This window comes from Alligator sinensis, unplaced genomic scaffold, assembly GCF_000455745.1.
Source record: "Alligator sinensis unplaced genomic scaffold, ASM45574v1 scaffold240_1, whole genome shotgun sequence".
NCBI classification, from domain to species: domain Eukaryota; kingdom Metazoa; phylum Chordata; order Crocodylia; family Alligatoridae; genus Alligator; species Alligator sinensis.
Window position 1 is genome coordinate 4156336 of NW_005841902.1, and position 17860 is coordinate 4174195.

Sequence of the window (17860 nt, forward strand, 5' to 3'; positions counted from 1 at the left end):
TACCTTGGGTACAGTTTGACTTAAGGGTTCATATGTTCAAGCTTTCTTATGCAGCCAACAGGAATCAAAATGTGTCTTTTATCACAAGACTCCAAGAGTTGGAGCTTTGGAGAATACTAAATATTGTGAAATTGTGGTAAAATAGTGAGAGCTAGCAATGCTGTCTTCAAACCACCACCAATATGCTCTCTCTCTTCGTTCTTTTTCTCACTTTCACGCTTTTATTTCAACGTCTCTCTTTCTTCCATCCTGTTTCTTTGTTCCCCTTCAGAATATCAATCCCTGAACAGAAAAAAGAGAACTATCCACCAGAGGGATTGAACCAATGACCTTGCATGGTAACACCTTCCAGGAGAGGGTTTATAAATGATTACAGTGTGAAGTGATTTATTTGCAATTTCAACCTGTTTCTGTATATGCTGGTAGTGAAGTGTTACTTGCTGGAATATAGACAAAGTACTGCAAACTGGTAATGTACCGTGTTTACTCAAATCCCTGAATAGGTATTTTTCTCCATTTAACATGGAAAAAAGCCCTTTGTCTTGGATTTAAACATGAGGCAGTGGAGGTCTGCATCCTCCTACCCCCACCACCACCTCTGCCTTCTGTCTCTCCCGCTCCGCATATCTCCACCACAACATTGGAGCATGGATAAAATATGGAAGAATATAGGAAAGTACCGGATTCCTAAGATTCCAGGTCCAACTTAACTTCCTGGCCCATACCAGTGTTACATACATCACACAGTTCAAATGTCAAGTGAATAGAGATACATGCCCATCACTTTTTTCTTAAAATGTATGTGTGTTATATATTAAGGGGATATCAGAATGTAGCCAAGACAATTAAATCCTAACTACAGTTTTGTACAGTTAGAACAATGATTCCCAACCAGAGCACTGCAAGATCCTTTTACAGGTGCTGCAGTGCCCAACCCCTATGAGAGAAAGTGCTCACTTTTTCCACCACCCATCACTCTGTATCTGCTCCAGCATCCCATGGATAAGTACCACCCATGGTTGGTCCTCTGGGGACTCCCACTGCTGTCCCACAGCCCCCTGACAACCACTGTGCCATTTTCCATTGTGCTCCAATCAGTGTGCTCTGCCATAGTTGGGGAGGGGATGTAGCACTGTGCTTTTCACTCTGGCTCATCTCCCTGCTCCTCCCATGTTCCCAGGGGCAGCAGGAGGGCTGTGGAAGCAACTGGCTCCAGTTGCTAGTGTGCAAATCCCTGGAGGAGTAGCCCCAGAGGCAGGAGTCTAAAAAGGTTGAAAACCTCTGAGTTAGAGCACGTTCAGTCTCCTATAATGAACATACATAGTTTTTCCAACCCATATAGCAACACTCCTGAAAAATAGAAAATGTTCAGCATGATCAAATGGTTATTTAATCAGATACTGCTCAGGGCATGATGTAGAAGAGGCAGATTTATGGAGAAGTAATTATGAGTCAAGCCTGGTATATCAATTGACTTACCATTTGGCTCATTTGAGCAATAACATATGTAGGCCACAGATGCAAGATGAGAAAGAGAGAGATCCTGGAATACAATGACATTGAAAAGATTTTAGGACCTGGTGGATAACCCACCAAATCTGAACTTCCAAGGCAAACATATAGCTGAGAAATCTGCACACTGTCTTTGGATGTGTAAGGCGAGAATATCAGCTAGGAGCAGGTCTGTATACACAGTGATGGAGATCTGTACTAGAATACAGTATCCAGTTCTGAAGTCCCCACTTAAAAAAAATAAATAAATAAAAAAGGATGTTGCAAACCTGGAAAGGGTTCAGTAAAGGGCTACAAAATGATTTAAGATCTTTAAAACATGCCTCGTGCTATAGCTCAAACAGAAATTAATGGCTCGATCCCAAAATTATTCAAGTGATCCTGAAGTAATCCTGAAGTAATGTCACTGGCCTGTGTTAAACAGAAAATGAAACTAGATGATCATAATGGATCATTTCAGCTTTAATATCCATGAATCAGCTCAGACAAAGGATGCAATGTGTACTACAGAAGTATGGCTCCTTTTTAAGGAGTCTTGTCCTTAAGACACTGTGCATGTGAGGCACGGAGAATCTGTAATGGTACATTTAGCCCAGCTGAATAGGCTGTGCTGGCAACTTGTAAAGAGCTTGAGTGCCATATTTAAATTATTTAAACAGGAAAAGGCTGCACTGTCTTCCATCCTAATACAGAAAGAGAGTCCAGGAGAGTAAGGGCCCGAGTACATGTTGTGGCATGTTAATCTCTAGCATCCATATGATGTAGATAGATTTGTAAGCAATGGATTGCCACAGATGGTACTGCTCTTTGAGACATGCCTGCACTTTGAATGTCCATGGCTCCTTCTTACAAGAACAGTCTCAACAGGTGAGAAGCAAAGGTACGATATAGTGGTCCAGGTCATTCTGAGCCAGAAGCTTGATAATAAGGAGGTAAATGCCTAGCCACACACACACACACACACACACACACACACACTCTCTGCTTCCCTTTTCAGTAGTTCTTTTCTTCTCATGTATTAATCCCCGGAGCAGTTTTGCAGGCTTTGCTGAATTGCTAGCTGACGCAGTCAGTCCCCTCGTCTCCCAAAGCCATCCCCTTCACCTATTGTATTTCAGTGTAATCATCAGTGTTCTTTTTCCACACTTCCTTAGGTCCATTAGCAGAAAAGTGCTCCTTGTCCTTTAGACCCGGAAAAAAAAATGCTTGTTTCAGAATACTGCTTAGCAACCACTTTCCCTGTTCCAAAGAGAGAGGCTATTTGCATAAAAAGCCCCACTTCTGAAAGCATATGAGGTTATGGGGAGAGCCAACTCAGTGACCGCTCCTCCAAAGAAACCTCCCCTTTACTCCTATTCCCTCTGAGTGGCCTCTCGTTGAGGCATCCAGCACCATTGGAAGGTAAGGCCCATTTCCCACAAGGTACACAAGTGTTCTGCAGCAGTGATGACCTCCACTTTCTGCCTGTAATGGAAAAGCTTGAAAAGTCCAGATCCTCTTGAGAAAGGGTTTTATTCCCACACTGCTCCTAGATTTTTTTTTCCACAGTGTGCACCAAGTCAACAAACCCAAGTGTTAACACTCAGAGTCCTGTCACTTTTTTTCTTTATCACTAGCCCAAATATTTAGAGGAATTCCATACAATGTGTCTTTCTATCAAAATATTTTAACCTTATCCATCCTATAGATACAGAATAATGTAAGTGGACTGGCTACACACTGACCTCATTTTTCTCTATTTGTGTTCTGTCCAAGAACAGGTACCACTGATAACACTCCATCACTTCTCCAATTATTTTATGCCCACAGTCTTCAGAGAGTGAGTAATTAAAAACTGATTGCAATTTCACTTTGCAAAGCCCTGCGTAAAGTCCTGATCCACACAACTTGATGGCAAAACTCCTACTAACTAAAACAGGGCACAAGTTCACTCCTCATACCCAAAAACTAATGTGTAGCAAGCCTGAGGTTTTGGTAGAAAGGTTTCTGTTCACAAAAATAATTGTGTCATACTCTGGGGCTAAGACAGATAGTCAAAAAGCCCCAGGCTCAATTGATTCAATCTTTCCAGGTTTCTCTAAACTGCATAGATTGAACTGATAAGCAAGTGAACGTGAATGACTTTGCAACCTGAAAGGCAGCCAGACCCCTACAGTGGCCCATACCAGTAGCTAGGGAGCAATAGAGCATGCCTGCTAGCCACTGCCAAAGGTACCTGAATGCAGATGAGCAGAACACTCATCTTTGATGGGCTGCCCAGCACGGGTCCCCAAACCCTTGCGCCCCTGCCCCTGGAGGGGCAGGCTGGATCTGCTGGGTCTGGCTGGATCTGCCAGTCTCAGAGGGGTGCCCCACCCCTGGCAGGGTCCCCTGAGCCCTGCCCCTGGTGCAGAGAAGGGATTTCCTCCCTCCTATCTCCCATTACCAGACTTAATATTAGACTTTAGATTGAGGGGCAAACTCTGCCCCAGCTTGGCACCAGACCCCCAACTGGGTGCTGCCTGGCATAGGGAGGGGGGGAGCCAACAGTAGGTGCTTTACTCCCTCCCCTCATTGAGAGCGTGGCAATTCCCAGCCATGCCCCCCCCCACCCTTGGGGCCAGTTGAGGAGGGGGTGTGGGATGAACCCCGCCAGCCCGGCATTGGACACCCAGCTGGGGTCTGCCCAGAATGGGGGTGGGGAGAGGGAGGGGTAAGGAGGGAAGCCCACAGCAGCTAAATCAGTTAAGTTTGATACTACATCCAACCAGGTTTATCTTAAACTAGATTTGGCCATTTTGAAAGCAGTTTCGGTGTGCTGAATTTCCATTGTGTTAGAGGTTTAAACCAATTTCTGATGACTTAAACCAATTTATGTGTAACTTCTGTCCCTAGCCTAGGTGGTTAGATGGAAGTCAAGGCTTTCTGGAACCTTTAAGGAGCTGTTGAGGACCTTCCAGGATAGGGCTTCATTTACTGGCAGTAGCCAAACTGTGTGATCAGCGTTTTGTAATCTTCTCTGAATGCTGGATTCATAGAGCTAATTGCAGTTTATGAATCATCACCTTCCTGCAGCTTAGATCCATGCATGTGGTTATTTTTAAGGATGATTCAGTTGGTAAATACATATTTTTAAAAAGATCTTTTTCTAAGAAAACGAACAGCTGTGCTAAGAATACCCCAGAGATAAGTTGACACAGGTGGACGTCTTATGTACGTCATACTCTTTGGGTCTGAGTCTCCGTTCATTTCTGTAGAGTAGGATTAACCGTATTGACATTCTCAGTGTTCAAATGGTAGAAAAGAGAGGTAGCCAAAACTGGAATTTCTGTCCAATGAGAAAATGAGATGTTTTGATATTTGTTTTTTAACCAAGTTGAGACAAAACAGTAAACTAGCAAAACTTTTAGCTGAAAAAAATTGGGATTTTTTTTTAATTTAAAATTTTCACTTACCAAACCAAAAATTAACATTTGCAACTCAAAAGGTTTTGCTTTAGTTTCTGCATTGGCCTAAAACACTAGGGTTCCCAGGTCAGCTGCAGTTCAGGTAGTCTATTTTTCTGGTCTTTGGGTCTCGCTCTCTGCCCAGACCTCAGCATTGGTGACATGCAGGGGGTACACGTGGGTGGACGTGCACCCTCTGAGATTGGTGGTGCACCTCCTGAAAGAAGCACTGGTGGCACTGCTGGCAGCACCTGTGGGCAGTTGGCACTCGCCAGCCTCCCCCCCCCACCGCTGACACCTTTGCGGCAGCAGCTCCCTACTCGCAGCCACCATGCCATCGCCTGCAGGTAGTCGCCGAGTCCCCCCAGCCTCCAGGGGCACACATCGTTCATGGATCCCAGTCAGCCTCTGTGTGGCAGAGCGGCTAAGATGGCTTACAAAAAAGCACCCAAATCTAAATCTAGCATAGGGACTGGAATGGGCAGGCAATTGACTCCTGTGGAAAGTCAAGTAACTGGAAAAAGACCCAGACCCATTACTACTTCAGAATGTTTCCTTTCTTTACTTTTCTTACCAGGCCCATTTTTCATCCTTTTTCAAGTGGATTTTTTCCTCTCTATCTTTTCTCTGTTTTTTCTATTTTTATAGTCCTTAAGCAGAATGTGATCCAATAATACTGAGATTTTGAGACTTGCAGGCACATATGGCCAGAACCTATTCCCTCTATTAGGTGCCAGAGTGGCCTTTGGCACCTAAGGCCATGACTTAACAGAAGTGCACAGCTTTACAACACTTCAAAAATGGATACAGTACTTTGTATTAACCCTTGTTAAATGAGGTATTGCATTTGAAGTGCTGTATTTTACAGCACTTTAGCAACCTACAGTGTTTTAAATAACTTCTGTATACTTGTCAAATTTCTGACCAGTGGAAAAGCCCCAGGAAGTTGTGGAGCATCCCTTGCCTTCTAGCTTGGAAAATGCAGGGAGGCTCAGAGGCTGCCCCCACCAAACTCTGCACTAAAAAGCATCCTGCTTGACCCCTTCAAAAACACACAGTAAAAAAGGAGGGTGGGTCCTCTCACCCCTTTTTGTGACTTAGCCTTAAGACTAAATTGGTGGCATGTTCCAAAGGCAGGCATGTTCATAAATTTTCAGGGACTCGTGTAAGGCAGGTAAAAAAGAAAACCTTTCTTTGAAATGCTCTTGGGGTCTGGTAGGGTCTGATGAGTATACACTTTCTCAATGGAGAATTGACAGAATTATAACAAAGTCTATGAACTTGTTAGTTACAAGGAGGACATGGAAAACTATATTTGAGAGAAATTACTGCATTGCCACCTCTATAAATGCCAATGGATTTTGCCCATTTATGTCAGTGCTGAGTTTGACTCCTGGCATATAGCTTGACCGAGCCCTAGAGAGCAGGTAATGGAATCATGATTCCTTTGATAAAAGAGCTAGGGATTAAATGAAAAAAAATATGCTTTCTGCTATCAACAAATTCCACTTTGGATGTGTTGATGGTAATAGGCATCAATCCATGGTGCCAATCCCTAAGTATAAGACTAAACCTGTGGTGTATATATACTTGTAACAACTTCCTGATGACCTGCAGCGACCTCCTGAAAGCTCAACGAATCATCTTTTAGGCCCAATTCTACCTTTAATTATCCTATCCTAATATAGAGCAACTTTACTGACTTCAAGGAAATGAGTTCAGATTTATTGCTATCTACTTAAACTGTTGCTTACTGTATATATGAATATTACCAGCTGTGTGAAACCATCTGCACACTGGTACGTGTATTCAAGGGCTATTGGAGCTGTTCATCACCCCCTTCCTTCGTACATCATACAATGAACACACTGCGCTATGACGGAGGAGCAGAGCTGAAAAGACCATAGAGGGAAGTGGATAATTTCATCTGAGCATTAGAAGCCAAAATAGCAGCTAATAAAAAGCTTTCAAACTGTGACAATTCCATACACACACCTATGAGGATGCCTTGACAAGCTGCTTGACTGCTCACAAACTCTTTCTTGTTTTTCTGAGCACAGTCTTCACCAAACTCACCCACACAGGTATTCTGCTGGGTAGTGACATTTGAGACCTGCAGGTGCCTGGCACTACTGCCATTACTGAATACACAGGCACTTGCTCCTTGCTGTAAACATTTGTACTGTGGTGCTATCCTGGCTAGTTACAGCCCAAATAATTATAAGCCTAGTTTTTATTTTTTTAGTATCATGCTCTCATGCATTAATTCTCTTTACAAATATGTACTTTGTACTGAAAATAGACGTAGTGAGCTCACTCTCTGGTGATTATTTTGCTAGCATTATCTTTAACAAACATTTTGCATATAGTCACCAGAAAGCATATAATGCGCAGTTGCTAGAAACTGAACATCATACAATGCTAAAAGTTAGGCTCATATTCTACAGAATAACTATGCACACTTGGCCAGATTCTGCACTTAGTTTTACTTGTCAAAAGCTAGTCTTACTCTCCTGTTCCTAAGGGTTCTTTTTTTGGTTGCTCTTGCATAAATAAAATCAGAATCTGAGCTATTCTTACAGTATTTGATAAGCATTATAACATTTTCAAAGTAAGAGATGACCTAAGAAAGGGATTTTTAATAGGGTGTGTACTCTTGCTTTATTTTGTTATGGAGATGGGAGGCCTGAAAGTTGCATATTTTTTAAAAAGCTGGGAATTTTTAGCTCAGAAACATCAGGAATACCAAGTCTCATCATCCTTCTCTGCTGTCACTTTTGTGAGATTTTGGAAGAGCACTGCCCCCTAAGAAGGTTGAATTAACAAAGTCATCCTTTGCCCAAGATGTTCATTTAATATGAGGATTAAGTAAGCAAACCAAATGAACAAATAAAATAAAACCACAAAGAATTCTCTGAAGCCTGGTTTGAAGAGCTCTCCCACTCCTATTTGGTCAGCTTTTTATTTCTTGACCCCTTTCTTCTGTAGTTACAACTAGGCTAGACAAGGCCTGAATGCCTAATGTAAAACAAAAACAAACAAACAAACAAACAAAACCCCATTCTTTTTTTCAGAAAAAAAGGAGATACCATGTTACCAAATGAGAGTGTTGTTACTACTATCAGCATCACGAATACTGCTTTTGTTAACCAGACAGTACTCTTAGTACAGGCTGTTGGTAGGAAAAAGTGCAGAGCTGCATCCCTTGGAGATCTCCCAGCATCAGTGCTGCCACAAAAGGGGAGTACTTTGTGACACCTTTCTCATCATCTTAATCCTCTTTTGGCGAGTTGGTTCTGAGTGGGAGTTAAGTGACTCATTTATAGCCTGTGTGCTTTTCTGAGCCTGTAGGGTTAGGAGTTTTGACTGGACCAAAGCAGACTGTGTAAAATGGGAAAAAGAAATCCGTCTTTCCCTCATGGCTGCACAGAAGCTAATCACAATCTATACCTTATTATTATGTAGATCAGGGGTATTCAACCCTCGATCTGGCCCACAGAGCCATATTGTCCAGCATGTGGGGCTCTTCAAGAGTCTGGAAATTTGATGGTGTGGGAGTGGTGACAGAATTAATTGCTGCTCCCCTGCTTGTATGTCTCCAGACCTATGGGGAGACCTCAGGGCTAAATAGCATGGCCCTGCACACCAGATCATGCCAACATGCAGCTGAATCCAGACACTGAGGCTAGGGACAGATATTCAAAAAGCCTGAGCCTGAATTAATTCAATCTTTGCAGGTTAGTCTAACTTGGCTAGGCTGAACTGGTTTGTAACTGGACACACATTCTCTCTGGACTGAGGAAATTAAGGCACATGCCTGCAGTGGCTCAGGCTAGAAGTTGGGGGGGAGGTGCTAGAGCAGCCCTCCAGTTCCTTCCACAGTGCTGAGCTAAGGAGAGTGTGGCCTCTGATTAGGGAGGTCTTCCTGCACCATCCCAGGCTTTTCCCTGCTGGCTGCTCAAGGGGAGGGAGAATTGCCAGCCCCAGCCCCAGACTAGCACTCTGGCGTAAGAGGGGGTGTGCAGTGTATGCATCTGCGGATGATACAGAGCTTTTCAATTTCCCTCTCCCTGCTTCTTTACACTATCTGCAGCAAACTGACATGCAAGCAAGCCAGCAAGGGGCTGATAACAGTGCTTATCACCTCGTCAGCAAAACAATGGCCTCTCTCCATTAGTTCAAACTCTTCTTAAACAGCTTGACAGCTGACCTGTTGATTAGCTCCAAAAAGCCCTAACCAGTCATTCTGTCCATTGATTCTAGTGAAATTGGAGATACTCGCACACAGAGACACTGCTCAGCTTTAGGTAGCATACCACATGCCTAGGTCCATGGGTCTGGGATCCATGCTGTGGGAGATGGGAGGGAGGGAAGGGGGGCTTCCTGCTTGACCAGTGAGCAGCGATGGGGGTGGTAGGGCACGGGGAAGCCAGGGAGACCCTGCTGTACCTGCAGTCTTTGCTGGAGCTCCAGCCAGGGAGCAGAGGGGAGGGGCCAACCCTGCTGTGGAGCAGAGATCCCTGATCAGCCCAGACAGCATACCAGGATGCTGGGGGAGTCTGGTTTATCTTAAACCAGCAAGGGGTCTGGGACAGACATTGCACAAACCGGTTTGACCCAAATCAGTTAAATCTGATACTATATTCAACCATGTTTATCTCAAACTAGTTTCAGCTATTTCAAACTGGTTTATGTGCACGGAACATCTATTCTGTTACAGGTTTAAATCAGTTTATGATCACTTAAACCAGTTTATGTGTAATGTCTGTCCCCAGCCTTAAGGTCAATTTGCCACACAGCCAGATCTGAGCACAGAGTCAGGCTGGTGCATGGCTGGATCCAGGTACATGGGGTCAGGCTGGTGAATGGCCCAATCTGGGTGTGTGGAGCTGGGCCAGCATGCTGGATCACACCCATGGGCAGACCCCATGCACTCACCTGTCACAGATCTGGCCTGCAGAGCTGAAAGGTTGGGCACAATTTATATAACCAGAGGCCCAATTTAGGAACAGGGTCTCTATACTGTGGTCCCAACAAGGCAATGGAAATTCCTGACTTTCCAACTGGTCAGAGTCTCTGTATCATGCCTGCCAATCTCTGAACAGATAAGAGTAGCTTTACATTTAAAACAAATCCGTGGTAGCTTGTTCAGGAAATAGAAGGGTTGATCCTCCCTTAGTTTTCTTGCCCATTATAAACATCAACTATATCCAAGCCCCACCCACCAAACTTTAAAGCTAAATACAGAGTGGGCACCTGAAAAATTCAAGTGAACATCTAAAATGGGTTTGAAACAGCATCTCCTAGTGCAGAAATAAACACCCAGAAAACCTGTCATTACCATGATTAAATGGCATAGTAAGCCACTGACTAGAGCAGATAAGTCAACCTTTTGGGGCATCAGATAAAACAATGGGAAACCTTATGTCTTGAGGAATGAGAAAATGACCAAGGGAAAAAAGACATTAAGAAACCAAATAAAACACCTAACCATCCGGAGACACAAACTCTTCCAGATAAATAAACGAAGGGATGTGCTGCTATAAATGGACTGTAATTCTCCAGAGTGTCAGCAGAGCTCTTGTGGCACAAGGAACAAACTAATTACTTGTCAGCTGTTCTAGTTTGGCCTGGGGTGGATGGCAGCAGTAAGAAGGGAAAGCCGCTGCAATTGCATCATGTCCTCAGGCTCATCTGGTCTGGTTTTTCAAAAACTGTTGCTGTTTTATTACCCATTAACATTTGCACTAGCAAATTTCATTTCTTCTCCTCCCACCTCTGCCAAGATCCCTAACAGACTCCTAAACAAATAAATAAATAAAGGTTCATGCAGTCAATTTCATCAAGCAGATGCACCCCCAATGCTGTTTCTCTTCAAGTCATATCTTCATCATTTCTCTGTGGCTGCAGTGATACATTATGAAGAATATCATCAACAATCTGAAGGTGAGCAAGAGCTTGGGACCATTTTCATCTTCAAAAATGCAGAGAGTAAACAGACATCTTTGGTCAAATCTCAATGGATTGACCAGACAAGATGGTCGTCTCAGAGTAAACCAATTCCGTTGTATTAATAAAGAGCAGCCAAATCACTTCTTGCAGTATATTTTGTTGTAATACAAATACTTCCAGTGAGCAGCTGACAAAAATGCTAGGTGCAGGGAAAGAACAGCTTACATACATGAAATTAAGCTTTAACTGTTAAAAAGACTTATGTGACCATGTGCGATTATGTCTGGGGGACAGAACCTTCCCATTGTCATCTCTAGATGTTTCACTATCTTGTTCTGCCATAGCCACAATTCTCCAGACAGCCATCTGGCAAATCTACCACAGGCCTATTCCTCTCAGGACCAGATCCCGATTTAGCAATACATGTCCCAAGCAGGGCCGACCAGAATCCCATGATCCTTAACAGCATTTCCCAGGTGCTACCAGTCTGAAATGAGGGATTAGAAGCTAAACATAGCCCTGTCCATCTTCTGCATTTGCCAAAGGACCTTTTGGGTGATGAAAGAATACACCTCTTAAAATGTGCAGGATGAAATACTAACTTAGCTCAAGTTTAAAATGTGTATATCACATCCTCAGCACATATAAACTGTGCTCCTTCATTCATTCATCCTTTCTTGATGGACTCGTTCATCTTTCTTTGTTCTCTCTATATCTCATCCATATTATTGCCATCTCTCTCTAACTCACCCTTAATTTTCCCTTTCCCTCTCCCTCTTCCTCTTTTTATTTCACACACTGCTCTCACACTCTCAGTGAAGGAAAGGAAAAGGAAGAAAAAGAGGGAGAGAAAAGAAAACAGAGAAAGTGGAATGTATTGTGTTACCTGGGGGAAAGGGGGAGCTTTGACATATGTTTCAGGAGACGTTCCAGCTGACTCAGCCAAAATCCCTTCTGTTGGCCCCAGCTGCAGGTTGTCCTCATTTCTCTACAGGCCCAGGCCATCTAGGGTAGTATCAGCCTAAACTACTTTTTTCTTCAGTGGGTGCTACAGTACGGATATGCAAGGCCCTTAGGGCAAATTCAGATGCAACGTAGGCAGGTAGACTATCAACAGAGTCAATGAAGTTTCAGCTGCTTGTGCAAAGCCTGGATTTGCCCTATGTGAGCTTCATGCTATTAGATCCATAATCAGTTCCCATCACCTTCCCATACAGATTTCTACAACCTGGAATCATCCTTCTCTACCTGTCTCCCATTCTAAACAAATATCAAGAAAAGGTGGTCACTGTTAAAAACAGACCTTGCACATACATAGAACACCTTTTTTCCAAAGCTTGCCAAAGTTTTTTAAAAGCATTTTAAGCCTCATAACAACCTTCTAAGTTAGGTAAGTACAGTTGACCCCATTTTAGCAACAGGTAAAGCCAAGTCTTATACAAGATCACAGAGGTGCTGAGTATGTGGGGGCCTGAGGGCCCTGGTCCCCCTCAGGAAGAGGGCTGTCACCTGAAATGCATAAAACTTTCCACATGTCCATCATCTTAGGCCTTCCCCCTGCCCCAGCAAAAATAAAAGTCAGTGCCTATGCAAAATCACATTCAAGTATGACTTTTACTTGAGATACCGAAGCAGAAACCCAAGAAGTTCTGACTCTCAGTTCCATGCTGTAAACCTCTTGTTATAAATAATTCCAGCCATTACTACAGTATGTGTTTTTCCAAGTTCAGAAATTATGTCATTCTTGTCTTAAAATGATGAAATAGCTCGATGTGCCAAATTTCCAGAAGACAAGATGTGATAGAAATCTGGTTCAGATGTTGACTAAGCTATACATTTTGCCCTGAAGAAAACAACACAACAAAAAGATGTGTGCTTCTCAGCTGTTAATTGAAACAACTCATTGAACATAAATATGACCACAGATTTTTAATGTAGCCTGCCCTGCCCTGCCCAAACAGATGTAAGAACAAATTCTTTTCAAGACTCTCACAAACAACTGTGAAGAATTAGCAGTTTCCCTTGGATGGAAGCAGCAGTTAAGTTAAGGCAGAGATGGCAGAGAGAGCCTTCATCTGCTCTGTTTACCAGGTGCTTCATTGTCAGTGGCAAGAGAGAACTGTGTTAAGGTTGCACAGTGTCCAGCATTACATGATGAGGTTCTAGAGTTCACATGGTAAAAAAGCTTGGCCATGGCTTGAATCCCTGAGCCCTTGGAGCTACATCAAGCTATCTCATGTAACCTGATCCTCATTCTTCAGCTCCACACACAATAGTGTTATATGGTGATGAAAAGCAAAGCTGCCAAATATATGACTTATCACATAACAATAAAACAATAAAACAACAATGGCAATCAACTTATACACATAAGATTTTTCAAGGCCTTTACAAACTTACAAATTGATATACAAGAGTCAAATTCTTCCCTTAGATATTTGGGCATAATTCCCATTGACTTCACTGAAAACTGGATAAGTCAGAATAGGCAATATGCAGTGGGGTAGCTTCATGCAGCTGAAGTGCAACCAATACCAGAGTAAAACAAAGCAGTAATTGAATGCCAACCAGCTTGAGATAGGAAATACTCATTACTAACTGTAGTGCATTTTTAGGATGCCAAATATATTACCAGTAAAATTTTCTATCTTAGTTTCTCTCTCTCTCTCTCTCTTTGACTGTAATCATTTTCCCAGGTGCAGTGCTGCAGCTTCCAAGTTATATCTACTCAAGCAAATCCAAACATTTCACAATCCCCAAGCATATTTCTATAACATCTAAATGTTTGGCCATATTTGATCAGCACTCCCCCTTTAATGCTGATTTTCCTTTTTTTTGAAGCCCAGTGGACCTGCCAAGCTTCTAACCTCAGAAGACATTTTAATCATTTTTTCTAAGAAAATTAAATCCAGAACAAGTAAACAAAATGACAGGCTAATCTTACTCTTGCTAAGAGTATCCAAATTTCCTAAATCCTAAAATACGAAAATCACCCGTCTTAATATCCCTTTCTTTAAGATATATGATGACTTGATCATCCTCTGAAAAATAGTTATCAGCATTACCCATGTGATAAGAGTTCAACAAGCTCTCCACCACTTCTGACTGCACCGATTCACTTACCCTGTAGTAATCAGTGCTGTACACGTCTCTGGACATTCCAAAATCTCCAATCTTCACCAGCAGGTTCTCACCAACGAGGCAGTTCCGCGTGGCAAGATCCCGATGCACAAAGTGCTGTGATGCCAAATAAACCATACCAGCTGCAATCTGCTGAGCAATGTGTAGCATCTGGGATTGGGTCAACTCAGCTGGACGATTACCTTCAGCCATCAGCACTGCATCTGGTCCATGTGCCCTGCACAGAAATACAGAATGATGAAGCACTGGGTTACTTATAAGCTAGAATAAAGGGGGAATTGGCATTACTGGGACTGAAAGAGTCATTAAAGGTGATGACAAAATTGGCTAAATTCATCTGAGAGGCAGAGACTGGCTAAATTTATGTCTTCCCTGTTTTTTCTTCACTGTTTTCTTTTTTGTCAGGATGGGAAGGGGAACAGGTGAATATGTTGCTCATAAAAATAAGGAACTGTGCAACTCACAGCCATACATCCCAGCCCTAACCTGTTACTGCTATTTTAGTCCAGTGGCCTTTTCTGGTCAATGGCTGCCAGATGTTCAAACTGCTTGGTAGCATGAGAATACTAAAGTCAAGATTCATGTTTAGGTCTCTAGAAATGAATGGCTAAGGCACTGTTGCACTACACTACTTCGTTCTTTTAAATGTCCAATAACACATCCATGATTTCCAGAGGGAATTATGGCATGAAACACTTACATTTTTTATTTAAGGTGAGGAAGCTAACTGTATTCAGGGGAACAATAAAGGAAATAAATGGAGCAATTTCAGATTTACACCCTTAATCTACCAACCACAGGAAGTGGCTCCATTAATCCCTGATCTACTTTTGTGGCTGGTGTGAATCAGCCTGCCAGAGGATAGTTTACAAGATAAGACATAGATCACAAAACTCATTCCTGTTGACACAGCAGAGCCAGATGAGAAAAACAAGTTTATTTCACTAGTTCCAGGTTAGCTTTGATGTACAGCATACCCTTAGGAAAAGCTGATGTCGACCACTCACCGGATATATTCCTAGACAGTTCTGAGCAGCTATTATATTCCCTTCTGCATTTAGAAAGCAGTTAATTCACTGTAATGCTATCAGAATAATTATATTATTACTGTATTATGTAGGTTACTGATACTAAACCATTCTCGGGCACTACATATATGTAGATATGCATATAGCTTCACCGAAGTAATTTGATACTTTTATTTTATATATACACATACACAATCGTACGCACCTGCAGTGACAACTATAGGCACTCATACCTGCACATTTAGTTTCAGAGTAATTTCATAGATGTGTCTGTGGGGGGTGGAGGTACACATGCTTAAGTGTGTACATTTATTGTTTAGGAAGTTACAATGTGCTAACTACCCCAAGTGCTTTTAAATACAAAAGAAGGCATAATGCCTACCTAAAGAGTATAGAATTTAATCAAGTTTGACAGATAGGCAGGTAGATACCGTTGCTATATACTATGTACATATATTGTATATATGACACACACTACTTTAGGGCAAGTATTACTAGCCATTCATCCCTAATAGCAAATTGAGGCAAGTTAAAGAGGTCATTTTATTCCACCCATTCCCCATGCAATATATGATTCAATATTCTGCACATTCCTCCTCCCCCACCCCCTGTCTGTACCATTCATTTTTCGAAAAATATTGTTTTCCCTCTGCACCTATCAATTTGATCTTCCAAACAACCTTCCCCTACTACTCATTCTTTACAGCCTATTTTTAAACAACCCTCCAGTGATGACCATTATTTGTCCAAAGAACCACTTCCTCACCCCAAGGCACTTTTTCTGATCCACATGGACTATGTGTAACCCTAATTTGCCCCTAGGAAAGTCTGGGAAAATGTTGCAAATTAAATAAAATCTGTAAGATCAAGTTCTGAAACTACCTATTAGAAATACCTAATAAAAATACCCTGGGGGGAAAAAATGACAGATCAGGGTGATAAATGAAGGAAGGTTTGCTATTTCCCTGATACTGCAGTTGGCACTAGTCAGAAAAGGCACTATTCTGTCACAGAGCTGAGCAATTGTGCAACTGGTGGTGGTTGAAGAAATAAAAGCAGGATGTGAAGTCCTGGACTAACCCCAAATGTGATTTCTTAATGAAAAGCATTGTGCATCCTCATAACAGATTTTTTAAAAGCCTGCTGCTCACACAAGAAGCTGCAAGTCTCTCCTAATTTAGAAAACTACTCAACTTCCACCAGCATCCTTGAGAAGATACTTCTTTTCTAATTAAACTTTTGCTTTTTTTAAAATGTTCAATCCTTCTTGCTCATCTACCTCATTTCCTCTGTAAATCATGAAATCCTTATCTTCAGCAATACACAGCTGCAGGAGACAGTAACTTCCACTGTAACTCTTTCTAATCCACCTCAGTCTTCCTACGCCTGAATGCTGTGCATAGGGAAGTTTTTGACCTTCAGGATGTCACCCTAGCTCTGAAACACAACACCATGCTGCAGCAAGCAGCCAGGCTCAGTCTGGTCCAAGACTGATTAAATGCTGGATTAGATTTCCCTTGATGGCCGTGGGTGGCGCTGCAGGGTAAGAAATAGATACTCTTTTATAGGCCATTTATACTGTTGATCTGCTGCATAAGCTGTGGTAAATGTGAGAAGAATGACAAATTTAAACTGAGGTCAAACAGCTATTCCAGCATACTAATTTTATGTTTTAAATACAAAGGATGATTAAGAAAAAATAAAAGATCCAATATAGGATTCAGAAATTAGCAGTTGTAAAACAACTTCTAACCAGAAAATAAATTCATCAATTGCAATTCTGTATGATTTCAATGCTATTGAAAGGCACAGGATGGATGCTACAGTTCTCTATTGATCCACAAATGAGGTCCAGCATGGCAGCTCCTGAACCTCGAAGTCCCAGCTCTGTTTTAACAAGGCAGTTAAACCAGAAGCTGGAGACAGTCACTATAGGTGAAGCAGAGTTCATCCTCCCTGCCCCATTCTAAAATGCCAGTTAATGTCATTTGCTTTTACAAGGCAAATATTTGCCCATGGGGAATGGGTATGAAATCAGACTCATTTCCTATGAACTATCAAGGTAGCAGCAAATGGTTACACTGTCAGTCACTGTCAGTGCAGGATGGATACAAAATTGGAACTAATTTAATGCTAGTTATGATAGCTAGCCATCACAGCTATAATGATACCTAACATGGCACTCAAGCATTAGCATATCAGTGACTCTGCCTGTATAGGAAAATATGCTTTAAAAAATATACCTCAGGAATTTGTTGAGATCTCCGTGCTTCATATACTCAAAGACCATAATGAGTGGATCGCCCTCTATGCAAACTCCATAAAACTTCACTATGTGCTCATGCTGTAGATTAGTCAGCAACTCCGCCTCTCGGTGGAAGTCTTTCCGAGCATTATCACTAGCGTCTTTTAGTGTCTGGAGATGGAAAAGAAAAATGCATGTCAAAAGCAAAAGAACATGTGGGGAAAGATGAGCATCTTACACTGTGTAAAAGACAGAAAAAAGATATTTTTGTGGCTGCTTTAGATCTGTGAACATGAAATCTGGGGCCAAGTACAACCCTATGATTTATAGTATTTTTTTCTGCTACATTTTATCCTATATTACTATTTAGTTCTATTGTGGCATCACTAAGGAACCCTAGTCCTGGAGCAGAAACCCATTGTGCTAGAGCCTGTATAGTAACACAAAATAAAAAGATAATCCTTGTTCTGAAGAGCTTATTGGTATACAAAGGGCCTGAGTCTCTTCTCATTTATGCCAGTGCCAGGGCTGTCCCGGGGGGGGGGGGGGGGGAGGGA

At 42.2% G+C, this 17860-nt stretch overlaps 1 protein-coding gene across 1 annotated transcript in view; it reads right to left on the bottom strand.

Moving 5' to 3' along the window:
- LOC102385821 (BDNF/NT-3 growth factors receptor) overlaps nucleotides 1-17860 on the bottom strand; it is a gene marked incomplete at its 5' end in the record, with an annotated part of 123149 nt that overhangs the window by 52985 nt on the left and 52304 nt on the right. Inside the window, 2 exons of the mRNA XM_006018462.3 lie at nucleotides 14013-14247; nucleotides 17302-17474. Of these exons, the coding sequence (XP_006018524.1) occupies nucleotides 14013-14247; nucleotides 17302-17474 (408 nt within the window). The remainder of the gene's footprint in view (nucleotides 1-14012; nucleotides 14248-17301; nucleotides 17475-17860) is intronic.